This window comes from Caenorhabditis briggsae (genome assembly GCF_000004555.2).
Source record: "Caenorhabditis briggsae complete genome, chrII, whole genome shotgun sequence".
Classification (NCBI taxonomy): Eukaryota; Metazoa; Nematoda; class Chromadorea; order Rhabditida; family Rhabditidae; genus Caenorhabditis; species Caenorhabditis briggsae.
The window spans coordinates 1896505-1910096 of record NC_013486.2 but is presented as its reverse complement, the minus strand read 5'-3'; the positions used below and the strand labels follow the sequence as shown (position 1 = coordinate 1910096).

General features: G+C 35.4%; 1 protein-coding gene across 1 annotated transcript; it reads left to right on the top strand.

The window, feature by feature from the left end:
- Positions 1 to 4917: 4917 nt before the first annotated feature.
- CBG18455 lies at positions 4918 to 7685 on the top strand (the record flags this gene model as incomplete). The annotated part of the gene is made up of 5 exons (XM_002646755.1): positions 4918 to 5010; positions 5055 to 5217; positions 5412 to 5526; positions 6010 to 7048; positions 7587 to 7685. 5 exons carry the CDS (start codon positions 4918 to 4920, stop codon positions 7683 to 7685), a joined length of 1509 nt encoding a protein of 502 aa, XP_002646801.1.
- Between the last annotated feature and the right edge of the window lie 5907 nt (positions 7686 to 13592).

Here is a 13592-nt window from a genome sequence, read left to right as displayed (position 1 = left end):
TCTAAAAATCTGTCTTTAGGATCTTGAATTTTAAATTTTAACCAAAATTTTTATTTTTATAATTTTAATTAAATAATATTCATTTTAAAACTGTTCAATGATTCTCAATAATAGATAAATCCCCTTCTTAAAAATTTGGATTTTTGAAAAATAACAAATTTTTTGGTCCATTCAACACCATTTTTGAGTGATAAAGAAGTACTGATAAGATGACTTTCGAAAGTGTTCAATAATCTTTTTTCTTCTTTTCTTTTCTTTTTCTCAAAAGAAAAATAAGTACGAACAGTTGTCCTAGACATCTGGCCAGACGCTGGTTTGAGTGATTTTTGAAAATAGATGACGTCAGCTAAAAAATCGATCTGAAAATTTAAAAAAAAACTTTAAAACCTTAATAGAAATTATTGTATTCTGAAAAATCACACATTGGGCTTCATTTTCCAAGAAAAATTACTTTTGTAGCTCATCTAGGAGCCGAGATACAGTCGTTTGAAGTTTAGGAGGCTAGAGACGCAGACGACAAGACACTCTAACTGTCTGCGTCTCTTCAAAACTTCAAAACGCTGTATCTCGAGTTACAGAAGGCCTGGACAGTTGGTTTTTGGACAGAAAAGTATATTTTTCATTTGTTCAAAAAATTGAAGAAAATCTAAATTTTCCGAAAATGTCGAATTTTGAAAAAAAGACAAAAAACGACGGAACTTCCTAAAATTTTTAGTTTTATTAGATTTTAATTGAAATTTGAAGAGTTCCACAAAATTTTTGATATCGCTAGCTCGTCCAGGAGCCGAGATACAGCTCTTCGAAGATTCGGAGGCTAGAGACGCAGAGTGTCTCGTCGTCTGCGTCTCTAACTTCATAAAATTCAAAACGCTGTATCTCGGCCGCTAAATGAGCCAGAAAACTGATTTTTGGACAGAATTGTGTAATTCTTCTAATTTTAATAAAAATATTATTTTTCAACTTTTCCTTGCTTTTAAAAATCATATGTGTTTCTGTTTCTTCTCTATTTGTCAAACACAACACACTAATCGGATGATAATTCTGGTGATAACACAAATTGATGGACAGGCCTATACGTATATGAGATGGACAATCGAGAAATTGGGAACAGGCAAAAAGAGAAAAAGAGATGGTGATAAGATTATTACATGGAGAGACAATGGGGAAACTGCATAAATTCAATGATAAACTTTTTCATTGTCTGGAAAAAATTGGAAAAGTTTTTGATCAAAAAAGTTAAGAGATAATATTCAAAATCAATCGAGTTCAAAAACAAATCAAATCTAGCCACTGGGAGCCAAGATATATCCATTTGAAGTTCCGAAGAGACGCAGACGGCGAGACACACTGCGTCTCTAGCCCTTCTAACTTCAAATGACCGCATCTCGGCTCCTAGATGAGACAGAGAATCGAAACTTGGATGTAAACGTAGAAAATTTGAAATCCTATATTTCTGAAGTTTTATCTTTTTTCTAGCTCTCATATAAACTGAGATATATCGATTTGAAGTAGACGCAGACAGTTAGAGTGTCTCGTTGTCTGCGTCTCTCCAAAAGTTCAAATGCCTGTATCTTGGCTCCTAGATGAGCAATTTAGATTTAGTCTTTTGATCTTTTTGGTACATTTCCGGCGGTTTCTTTTTCCTTTTTTCTTTTCAAAATCACAAAAACCAATAGCGTCATAGAGAATCTGAGAACACGTGGCTTCTTCTTTTTCTTCTTCATCTAGAAAGACATTTTCCCTTCTCCCTATCCATCAATCTTATCATCAGATTCCTCATTTCTCTCTCTCTATCTCTCTCTCTCTCTCTCTCTCTCTCTCTCTCTCTCTCTCTCACTCTCTCTCTCTTCTCTCCCGGTACACTTGCACCCGCCCAGTTACTTTGACTTTTTCTATTGGCTTTTCTTCTTTTCTTTTCAATTTTTATCATTTTTTTGCTTTTTTTATTTCTCTGCGTCTCTCATTCTCTCGCTCAATCTCCGAAATGAATGCTCGTTCTTCCAGCGTTCTCTTGTCCGAAAATTCCTTTTTTCTTATCACATTTTTTTCTGTAAACAATTTCTTTGGTGCAAGAATGAAAGAGTTTGGCTAGAAAAGTGAAATGAGAAGAGAGAAATTGAAAATAATAAGTTTTTTTTTTGAATACAATGTACCTGGTTTTGGGTACATGGGGGGTCAAAGAAAAGGGTACACAGAATACCTACATCTTATCAGTAATTATCTTTACTAGATTCGTGAAACTTCCGATGACGGTTGGATTGGATTTCTTCTTGAAATAAAAAAATTTTGAGTTTAGAAAGTTTTTCGTTAGATTTCTCGTCTCTTAATTTCTGAGATTCATTTCCCTGAACTTGACCTAGTTTTCATTTTAGAATTAGTAGATTCTTGAGTTTTTCCATTTTTTGAAATGTTTTCTGAGCTTCATTTTCTATTTAAAATCACCTTTCTAGCTCATCTAGAAGCCGAGATATAGCCAGTGGAAATTTAGAAGGTCAGAGACGCAGAGTGTCTCGTCGTCTGCGTCTCCCCGAAAATTCAAATCGCTCTATCTCGGCTTCTAGACAAGCTAGAAATCTGATTTTTGGATCGCAATGTTTGTATTTGTCAGTTTTTCATAAATGGAAAAAATTGGAATTTCCCAGAAATTCAAATTTCGAAAAAATACAAAAATCAAAAAAAATGTTTTTTTTTTCTAAATTTTATCAGTTGCTAATTAGAATTTAAAGGTTTCCACAAAAATTTTGACATCGCTAGCTCATCTAGAAGCGGAGATACAGGCATTTGAAATTTGGGAGATTAGAGACGCAGTGTGTCTCGTTGCCTGCGTCTCTTCAAAATTTCAAATTGCTGTATCTTGGGTTCTAGACAAACTAGAAACCTGATTCTTGGCCTAGAATGTTCTATGAATCATAAACTTCTGAATTCTGAATTCTGAACTTTGATCAGTCTTATCACCGCCATCCGACGGGGGGGACCATTTATCACTGATAACAACAACAAAATAGGTCGGGAGACACTTTTGTTTATCATAGAACCGCGTAGCTGAACTACTCAGGTTTTCTAGATTCTTTTTTTGTTCTTCTTTTTTCGTTGTCTTTTTGTTTCTATTGATCCGTTGGTCACAAGAAAAATCACACTGATTATTTCTCCATTTTTTCCGGTTTTCCCAATTTCGGTCCATTTTTCAGTCAGAAATGTTAGAACTTTTTTGACTTTTGAACATTTTAAAGTGAAATAAATTGGCCTAATTATGATTTTTGACCAATTAAAAACAGGAAAAAAAAATCATATGACATTTTTTGTTTGTCAGACTGATTTTTAAAAATTATTTGTTTTGGTGAAAAAATATTTTCATTTTTGGTCTATTTTCAGAAATAGAGAAAATTCGGAAATTCTAAAAATTTTCAAAATCTTGAAATCAGATTTTCGGGGGAAATTTAGAAAATCGGAAATGTTGAAAATTCGATTTCTGTTTGTCTGTGAATCCAGATGTCCACTTGACTAATTTATCAGTTCAAAGTCGAAAATACACGCGGCAACTGTTCTTTATCACCCAAACGTTCTCTGATACCGAAAAAGTAGACGGAGTCAAGTGTCCTGAGGATCACATGTCGCGACAAGATAGGCCACGCCCACCTTTCCCATTTTCTATAGGTCGACTTGTGTCGGCACCATTTTCTTTCCTTTCATAAGTTTCGTGTTTCGCCTTTCTAAGAGTTTCAGAAGAGACGGAAACAGTTAGAGTGTCTCATCGTCTGCGTCTCTAGCCTCCTAAACTTCAAACGACTGTATCTCGGCTCCTAGAAGTGCTAGAAAAATAATTTTTGCACAGAATTGTTTGGAAATTTTTGTTTCCATTTAAACTTTTGAGATTTCATGAAAATTTGAAAAAAAAATTACTCTGAATCTCAAAAACTCAGAAATTCAGACTTCCGAAACATCATAAATTTCAGATTTCCAATTATTTTTTGAAATTCTTCTTATCCGATTTTTCTAAAGTTTTTGAAAATGGGAAATTCTCAAAATTTTTAATTTTGATATTTTGGAAATTCAGAAATTCAGAAATTCAGAAATTCAGAAATTCAGAAATTCAGAAATTCAGAAATTCAGAAATTCAGAAATTCAGAAATTCAGAAATTCAGAAATTCAGAAATTCAGAAATTCAGAAATTCAGAAATTCAGAAATTCAGAAATTCAGAAATTCAGAAATTCAGAAATTCAGAAATTCAGAAATTCAGAAATTCAGAAATTCAGAAATTCAGAAATTCAGAAATTCAGAAATTCAGAAATTCAGATATTCAAATATTCAGAAATTCAGAAATTCAGAAATTCAGAAATTCAGAAATTCTGAATTTTGAAAATTCTAGAAATCCCAAGACATTCCAAATTCCAAATCCCATCTTTCAAACTTTTCTAGAATTTTCTAAATCTTCCTTTTTTCTCTAAATCTCCAATCCCTCCAAATTTGGGTCCACGTGATTCCAATCACCTGATTCCATTCATCAAATTCATTATCTTCGAAAATCACAAAAATTCTTTTTCTGGGCCACGTCACCAATTTTTGTACATAAAAACGGAAAATAATATATGAATATAATTATTACAATCAAAACAAGAAATTCCTTCTCCTCTTCCGATCATTGGACACTTTTTCTTCCCCTTTTGTTGCCCCAAAATTATCGTAAAAATCAAAATTCAAATTTCCCGCCAAAATACACTTTGATCACTGATTGCTGAATTTTCTCAAATTTTGTAACTTCCAAAATTTTGATTTTTTCTCTTTTTTTTCATGCTAATTGATTAATGATCGCTTATAAACTGTTTCGAATTTTCAGAAACTCTACAACGAATCTACTAGAATCAACGTCTTCTGAATAAGTCAATAACATTTTTTTTGAATTTTTTTTTAAATAAAAAATGGTCCTCCTCTCGGCAATCGATCAGGGAACCTCGTCCAGCCGATTCCTGGTTTTTGAAGCGGATACCGGAGAATTGGTGACCAGCCATCAGGTACAGTAACCCAGAATTTTTTTCAAGTTTTGAAAATTTTTCAGATCGAAGTCCGTCAACTATTTCCGGCGGCAGGATGGGTGGAAATGGACCCAATGGAAATTTACGATACCGTAATCTCGTGTATTCAAAAAACTATCGAGAAATTGGAAAACCTGGGAATCACCGCCGATGAGATCAAGTCGGTGGGCGTGGCCAATCAGAGAGGTACTGTAGAAACTAGTTTTTGGGTTACTGTAGCGCTTTCTTACTGAATCATTATCACTAAAATCATTATCAGAAGGACTACTGTATCTTTTCAAAACATTGGGTTACTATAGTGTGAACTACCGTAATCCGGAATTTTCAAAGAAATGTTTTTGAGGTTACTGTATGATTACTGTAGCTCTATTTCTTTTCAGAAACCAGCATTGTTTGGGACAAAACCACTGGTAAACCACTGTACAATGCGATCGTTTGGTTGGATACCAGAACTTCTGGATTGGCGGATGAGGCGATTTCCAGGACCCAGTCAAAGTGAGTAGATCAACTTTTTTTTCAATTAAAAAAACTGGAAATTGAGCAAAATTAAATTTCCAACATTTCGATATATTTTTCATGAGAATCGGGTGAAAATTAAAACAGTTATGGAGTTCGAAATTGTTTGCAAATGCTAGAAACCCAGCCAGACGTAGATTGAGTGATTTTCAAAAACAGATGGCGCCAGTTTTTCTAAGAAATTCTGGTAATAAGAAAAATCACAATTTTTGCTCCATTTATCAATTTAAACCACTCTTCTAGCTCATCTAAGAGCCGAGTTACAGCGATTCAAAGTTTTGAAAATTGGAGACGCAGCGTGTCTCGTCGTCTGCGTCTCTCTGGGTGTCTGACTGTCTGCGTCTTTTTGAAACTTAAAATGACTGTATATGGACTCCGAGACGCTCTAAAAACTTGATTTTGGGAACAAACTGAAGTCTAGAAATCAGGAAATTAAATTTTCTCAAAATTTCAAATTTCCAGGTCCAAAGACGAGTTCCGTCAAAAAACCGGTCTCCCAATCCATCCATATTTCTCCGCGTTAAAACTCAGATGGCTCTTCGAAAACGTTCCAGAAGTCAAGGAAGCCTATAAATCTGGAAATCTCATGTTCGGAACTGTCGACACCTGGCTCATCTGGAAATTAACCGGCGCTTACGTCACCGACGTTTCGAACGCCTCCAGGACCCTTCTTCTAGATCTACACAAGAGAAAGTGGTCCACCGAACTTTGCGAGTTCTTTGATCTACCGATGGAGATTCTCCCCGAGATCAAGTCCTCTGCCGAGGTTTATGGATACCTTAAAAATGGTCCTTTAGAAGGAGTACCCCTCTCCGGATGTCTAGGAGATCAGCAAAGTGCAATGGTTGGACATCAGTGTCTAAACGCTGGCCAATCCAAGAACACCTATGGTACAGGCACTTTTATGTTGTGCAATATTGGAACAAGACCGATTATTTCGAAGAACGGATTGCTGACTACTGTAGGCTTCCAGTTTGGAGCCGATTCTCCTGTGGTATATGCGTTAGAAGGTTCTGGATCCATTGGAGGCAACGTGGTTAGATTCTTGAGAGACAACTTCAAATTTATACAAGATGCAAAGGAGATGGAGGGGCTTTGTAGGAAGATTCAAGACACTTCTGGTGTCTACTTCGTCCCATCCTTCACTGGACTCTATACCCCGTACTGGGACTCAACGGCAAGAGGGACTATCCTTGGCCTTACTCAGGTCTCTCAAAGAGAGCACATCTGTTTGGCAGCTCTTCGCGCTGTGGCATTCCAAAGTGCTGAAATGGTGGCTGCTGTTGAGCAGGATCTGGATAATGGGACAAAAGTGACGACGCTTAAAGTGGATGGTGGAATGATTGCCAACAAATTGTTCAATGAGATTCAGGCGGACATTATGGGTGTGGATATTGTGACACCGAAGATTACGGAGATTTCGGGATGGGGAGCGGCGGTGGCTGGTGGTATTGGCGCACAGCAGATTAGTTTGGACGAGTTCTTAGAGCAGAGTAGTGAGGTAAGCTGGAGAAAAAAATGTTACACTTTTTAATTTTTGTAGCACCTCGCTAGATAGATTTTGAACGGAGATATGAAGGTTTGAAGTTCGGGTAGATCAAAAAGAAATATTTCAGTTTCAAAATGAGCTAGGCATTCGAAAATTTGTCCAGTAGAAGAATTACGTATTTCCAATAATTTTGCCAAATTTCAAAACGCTAGCACCATGAAAAGCCGAGATATGGCGCCTCGAAGTTCTAGTGGAAACCGCGACGCGACCGCAACGCGCCTCTCAAAACTTCTGGCCTCCGTATCTCAGCTGTCATTGGTCCTAGTATCTTGAAATTTGGTGAGCAGGCTAAACATAGTATTTTCAACAGTTTCACCTTTTTTTTCTAATGTGATCACTGAAACCGCGACGCGACCGCAACACGACTCTCAAAACTTCAAAACTCCATATCTCAGTTTTCGTTTGACCTAGGAATCTGAAATTTTCAGCATTATCTTGAAACTTGTTAAACTTCTAAATTTTCTATTTTTCTAAAATTCAAAATTTTCAGGACAATCGCTATACCCCACAAAAGGATGAGCAATGGCGATCGAAAGAAATGGCTCGTTGGAAAGAGGCCGTTAAGAGATCCTGCGGATGGGCGACATAAATCAATCGATATCATGAAATTAATCATTTTTCTCTTTTTTTTATTTTGTGCCTTTTTCTCATCAAAAACTGGTCACAAAATTTTTTTCAAATATTCTGCCTGATTTTTCCAGGTGCACTGATTTTTAGCTGTAAATATCAATACACAATATACGGTTATGATTTGTTTTGCATAGAAAACGAAATAAAGAATATTCGCTTTGAGATTATCAGAAATTTTCAGAAATTCAGAAAATTCGAAAAGCTCAGGAATTCCAAAAAACATCGAAAAATTAAAAAAAATCCTGAAATGTCCAGGGGGAAAAACTGGATTTGTGCGATTTTCAAAAAATCAGATTTGTCTGAATTTCCAAGTTTTTAGGGTCCCATGATTCATTTCATAGAAAACCAAAAATCTATTTTCCATTCATTCCTTACTAGCTCATTAGTCCATATCAATACCCCTAAGGTGTCCCAGAGCCCCACCATTTTCACCTGCTCTCTCCCTCTCTCTCTCTCTCTCTTTCTCTCTCTCTCTCTCTCTCTCTCTCTCTCTCTCTCTCTCTCTCACACAAAGTCGAAATTCCTGAGAAAAGTTTCCTGAAACTGCCTAAAGCCACCCCTGGATTCGTGCGATTTCCAGATGTTGTAAATTTGCTTTTTTTTTCTAAATCGAAAAATTCGGATTTCAAAATTTTAGATTTTTCTGAATTTCCAAGTCTTTAGGGTTCCATAATTCATGTGAAATTTTGGAGTTTCTTTTGATTTCCATAGAAAACCAAAAATCTATTTTCAATTCATTCCTTACTAGTTCATTAGTCCATATTAGTACCCCTAAGGTGTCCCAGAGCCCCCACCATTTTCACCTGCTCTCTCTCTCTCTCTCTCTCTCTCTCTCTCTCTCTCTCTCTCTCTCTCTCACTTTCTATTTCCCACCACACCCGTCATCCGTCACACCAAAATTTCCTGGGTAAACATAGAAGACCCTCTCTTTTACTTTATATAGGCGTTTATATTTATTTATGCACTTTTACCTATTGTTTTGGGGCTCCAAGAGCATGTAAATCCTATTTTCAGCTGAAAAATTAGGTCTGGAATTGGAAATTTCAGCGAAAATAGATCTAGACCACTTCGGAAATGCGGCTTTGTGATTCAAAATGCACTGAAATTTTTTAGAACCTCCTGGAAGAGGTTTCCTTCTTTTAAAAGCCTAATTCTTGAAAAATAATTTCTAGATGCGCATTTTTCAGATTCTTTTTTGCAGACCAATTTTTCTAAAAATCAATTTTTTCAAATCCATTTTTCAGTACATATAAGCTCAAAAAGCCATATTTTCTCATACATAAAAGGTTATGTTTGGGTGATTTTGTGTGAGAACCTTTACCCATTTTTTGGTTTATTTGCTCTGCTTTTTTGGATGAATAGAGAAGAAGAAGAACTTTTTTTTTTGAATGGAAAAAAGTTTTTGTTGATTTTCAAAAAATTCTTCAAAAATTGACACTTTTGAGATTTTAGGATATTTTAGGTCCTTAATATTCTCAGGATTTTTAGAATCCTTAGAATTCCCAGATTCTGGGAATTTGGGGTTTTTCAAATGTTTCTATTTTCGGATTTTTAAGATTTTCAAGGGTTTTCAGATTCTCAGGACTCTCAGACTCTGGACATCTCGAATTCCTTTAAAATTGGAATTTTGAAAACTTAAAAAGTTTTAAATTTTCAGGACTTTTTAGATAATAAAAGTTTTTTAGATTCTTAGGATTCTCAAATTCTGGAAAATTTTTTTTCGAAAAATTGACATTTTTGAGAATTTAGTATTACAGGAATTTCAGATTTTTTTTTCAGTTTACCCGGTTTTTGAATTCTAGAACCAAAAAAAATTCATCAAGAAAAATGCTCATAAATATTCTTACCAGGGGGTGGAGCCAAAAAGGGGCGGAGCCTTAGTGAACGACACTTTAATTTTAAGATTCTCAGGATTTTTAGGAATTCCAGATACTCCAATTCTGGAGTCTTCGGATCCCAAAAAGCTCTAGTGTTCAATTCTGAAAGACTTGGGATTCTTAAAAACTTCGTTTCTTCAAAATTTCGGAAATTTTCAGTCTATCTCAATCTTTGCTCTTTCACACTCATTTGGGGCATGTGGTGACTCTTGTGTTCTTATCACAATATCAGTTTTCTTTCCCCTCTAATCAGAAGCGTTCTCTCTCTCTCTCTCTCTCTCTCTCTCTCTCTCTCTCTCTCTCTCCAAGTTTCTTCGAACACTGACCGGTTGGTAATCCGAGCCGGGCCCCTCCAGGTGTATGCATCAAGTTGATCCGTTCCTTCTCTGTCTGTGTCCGTTCCTTCTTTCTCTGTCTCTCTCTCTCCTTTACCCATATTCATTCTCCGCGCACAGTTCTCTTGTTTCTATTGTATTATGAGTCTTCTTTTCCACGTGTCTTCTTCTTCTTCTTCCTTTTTGTGTTGTCCCGTATGTGCATATAGGCGCGTCATGGGAAAGGACCAGGTTCTATTGTTTTTGGGAATGAGAGAGAGGGAGAGAGAGGGAGAGAGAGGGAGAGAGAGGGAGAGAGAGAGAGAGAGAGAGAGAGAGAGAGAGATGAATTGAGCTGATGGAAAAGACGTCCTCCGATCCATGCCACATTTTTGGCATTTTCGGAATTTTTTAACTTCGAGTTCCTCTTTTTTCAGTTGTCGAGAATTTAGCTTACTCATTTTTTTTTCCAGACTTTCAATTCTTCGTCTGCTCCTTCTTACATTTTATGAAAATCTATTTTATCTGAAAATGTCCTTTTTTCCGAAAATTAGCTCCATTTTTGTAGCGTCTCCATATTTCTTAAAATCCATATGTTTCTGTAAATTTGCTCACTTTTCCTGAAAATCCTTATGTTTCTGAAAATCTCAATTTTTTTTTGAAAATGTTTCCATTTTTTCTGAAAATCTAAACTTTTCTGAAAACTTTTCTCATTTTTCTAAAAAATCTCATTTTTGAGAACCTTCATTTTTCTGAAAATTCCCATAATTCTAGAAATCCTCATATTTCTAAAAATCCCCATTTTTCTGAAGATCCTAATATTTCTGAAAATCCCGATATTTCTGAATATCTTCATTTTTCTGAAACTCCTCTTACTTCTGCAAATCTCCATATTTTCAAAAATCCCTATGCTTTTGAGAATCTAAACGTTTCTGAAAATTTTAATTTTTCTGGAAATTTTCTCAATTTTTCGGAAAGATTGCTCTATTTTTCTGTGAATCTACTTCTAAAAAAACTACAGTTCTCTGAAAATCTCAATTTTCTCGAAATCTCGATTTTTCAGAAAATTCTAAAATTCCGAAATTCAGATTTTCCTTCAATTTTTTGAATTCCTACAACTTTATAAAACCCATGAAGTTGCGAAATTTCTCCGAAAAAATCCCCAACTTATTTTCGCAAAAATACGTAATTAACCAGTCCGCTGACCCATTTCAAATTTTCCCCAAAAACCCTATCGGCAACTAGTTTTTTACCACTCTTTATTTCATTTAATCCGATATGTTCAAAAAACGTTCCGGTGCCGTTTTTTTTTTGACGATTTTTATGATCTGGTGAATAGAAAAAAGTTTAAACCTGAAGAAATTTCTGGAATGAATAAAAACATCTGGTGTAATAAAAGAGGGTTATTAAAACTAAGAGAAAACTGGGAGAAATGGAAAAGTGTGATTTTGAGAATCCTAAGAATCCGAAGAATCCGAAGAATCCTAAGAATCCTAAGAAGCCAATCTGCCAATCTGTAAATTCTCAGCATTTCTGTCAATTTCAGGTTTTCTAGATTTTTTTTCAAGGCCTCTTTCGTCTATTTCTATCAAATTTTTTTGATCAGATTTCTGCAGTTTTCAGCTTGATTTATAGGTTTTTTTCTACCGTTTCTCATTTGTTTCATTTTTTCCATTTTTTCAAGTTTTGGGTTTTCGTTCTATGCTATTTCAAATTCAGATGGTTTCACAAAACATTGAAGTTCTTAGCTCATCTAGAAGACGAGATACAGCCACTCAAAGTTTGGGAAGTAAGAGACGCAGACAACGAAACGATCTAACTGTCTGCGTCTCTTCAAAATTCTGCACATCTCGACTTCCAGAAGCGCTAGAAACATGATTTTTGTTAGCAAATGTGGAAATTTTAATTTCCTTCATTTCTGTCTAATTTTCACATTTCTAGCTTTTTCTAGAGCCGAGATACAGCTATTAGAAGCTTTAGAGAGACGCAAACAACGAGACGATCTAACTGTCTGCGTCTCCTCAAACTTCCAAGGCTCATATCTCGGCTTTCAGACAAGCTAGAAATCTGATTTTTGTATAGAAGAATGTAGAATGGAGTTTCCTTCATTTCAGTATAAGTTTAATATTTCTAGCTTTCTCAGTAGCCCAGATACCGTCATTTAAAGTTTTGGAGAGACGCAGACAACGAGACACTCTAACTGTCCGCATCTCTCCAAACTTTAAAGACGCATATCTCAGCTCCCAGGCCACCTGGTTACCTCTTTTTTCCATTGAATAGGTTGGCTGAACGTCGTTTTATCTCCCTCTCTCTCTCTCTCTCTCTCTCTCTCTCTCCGGAAAATCACCAGAGAGACCGGTCTTCATGCCACTTTTTGTCTATTTTCTCACCCCCTCTTTCAATTGTTATTTCACATCTCTATATATCGAAGCACGAGCCATTCGCTCATCTCATCACTCAAAAAATTTTTCGCGCGAGGCGTTTTGATCTACCGATGGCGCAAGCGGAGTTTCCGCGCGCGCACCCCTTTCTTTTTTCCGAAAAACCGATCTTTCTTTTTTTTTGTTTTGGTGTCATCCGATCATGTTTTTTCTTATGCTCTTTTTTCGCGCATCTTTTTCTCTGCCTCTCTCTCTCTCTCTCCGATTGCTCATCGTTGGCATCTAAGCATCACGGAGAGAGTGAATGAAATTTCAAAAGGAACGGAAGGTCTAGTTTCTTTTTGGAATCGAAAAAGCATCATCGATTTCAAAGAGAACATGAAACATGGGAAAGGAGCATTTTTGGAAGAAACTGGAATTTTTGATTTCTGGGGTTTTGGGGACCTTTGGAATTTAGAAATCCGGAAATTCCAGAAATCTAGAAGTCATAAAATTTTAAAAAGTCAGAAATTCCGAAATTCGAAAAACTAAGATTTGATTTTTCAAAGTTTTGGAGCTTTTAGAATTTCTTAGAATTTCGAAAAGTGAAAATTTTTAGAAAATTTTTTAAAGTTCAGAAACTCAATTTCAATGATTTTGGATTTGAAAATTTCAAGATTTTGAGATTTCGAATTTTGTCAAAGCTCTTTTTTGGGATTTCTCAAAAAAAAGTTTGAATTTCGTGAATTTCAAAATTCGGAAGAAATTCTCATTTTTCCAAAAAAAAATAATTCTGAGATTCTAAAAACTAAAAATTTTAGGAAAACTGAATAGATTTTAGGTTTTTCTAAAGTTCTATTTTTTTGAGTTTTCAAGTTTTCGAATTTCCAGAAGTTTCTAAATGTCTATCTCCATCCATCACAGTATCCGGCTTGTCTTTGACCAAACGCACCAAATCTTTCGTCGAGCTATATATGCTTACTTTGAGCTCAATTATCTCGATTCCTATGAAAGATATGAAAAAGCTGGCAACTGATAAAATGTTTATCATAATGTCACAAACATTTTTGTAGTTTACAAAATTTCCATATCTTTCACAAAAATCAAGATAATTGAGCTCAAAGTTTAGAGCACACTGTAATAGAATACCATCCTGTGCTTGTTCGCTTTGAGCTCAATTCTCTTGCTTCCCATGAAAGATATCAAATTTTTGTCAACTGATAAAATGTTTATAATGACTTTTTATATCTTTTATATGAATCGAGATGATTGAGCTCAAAGTGCAAGCTTACAGTATCTCTCCTCATTTTTCAGC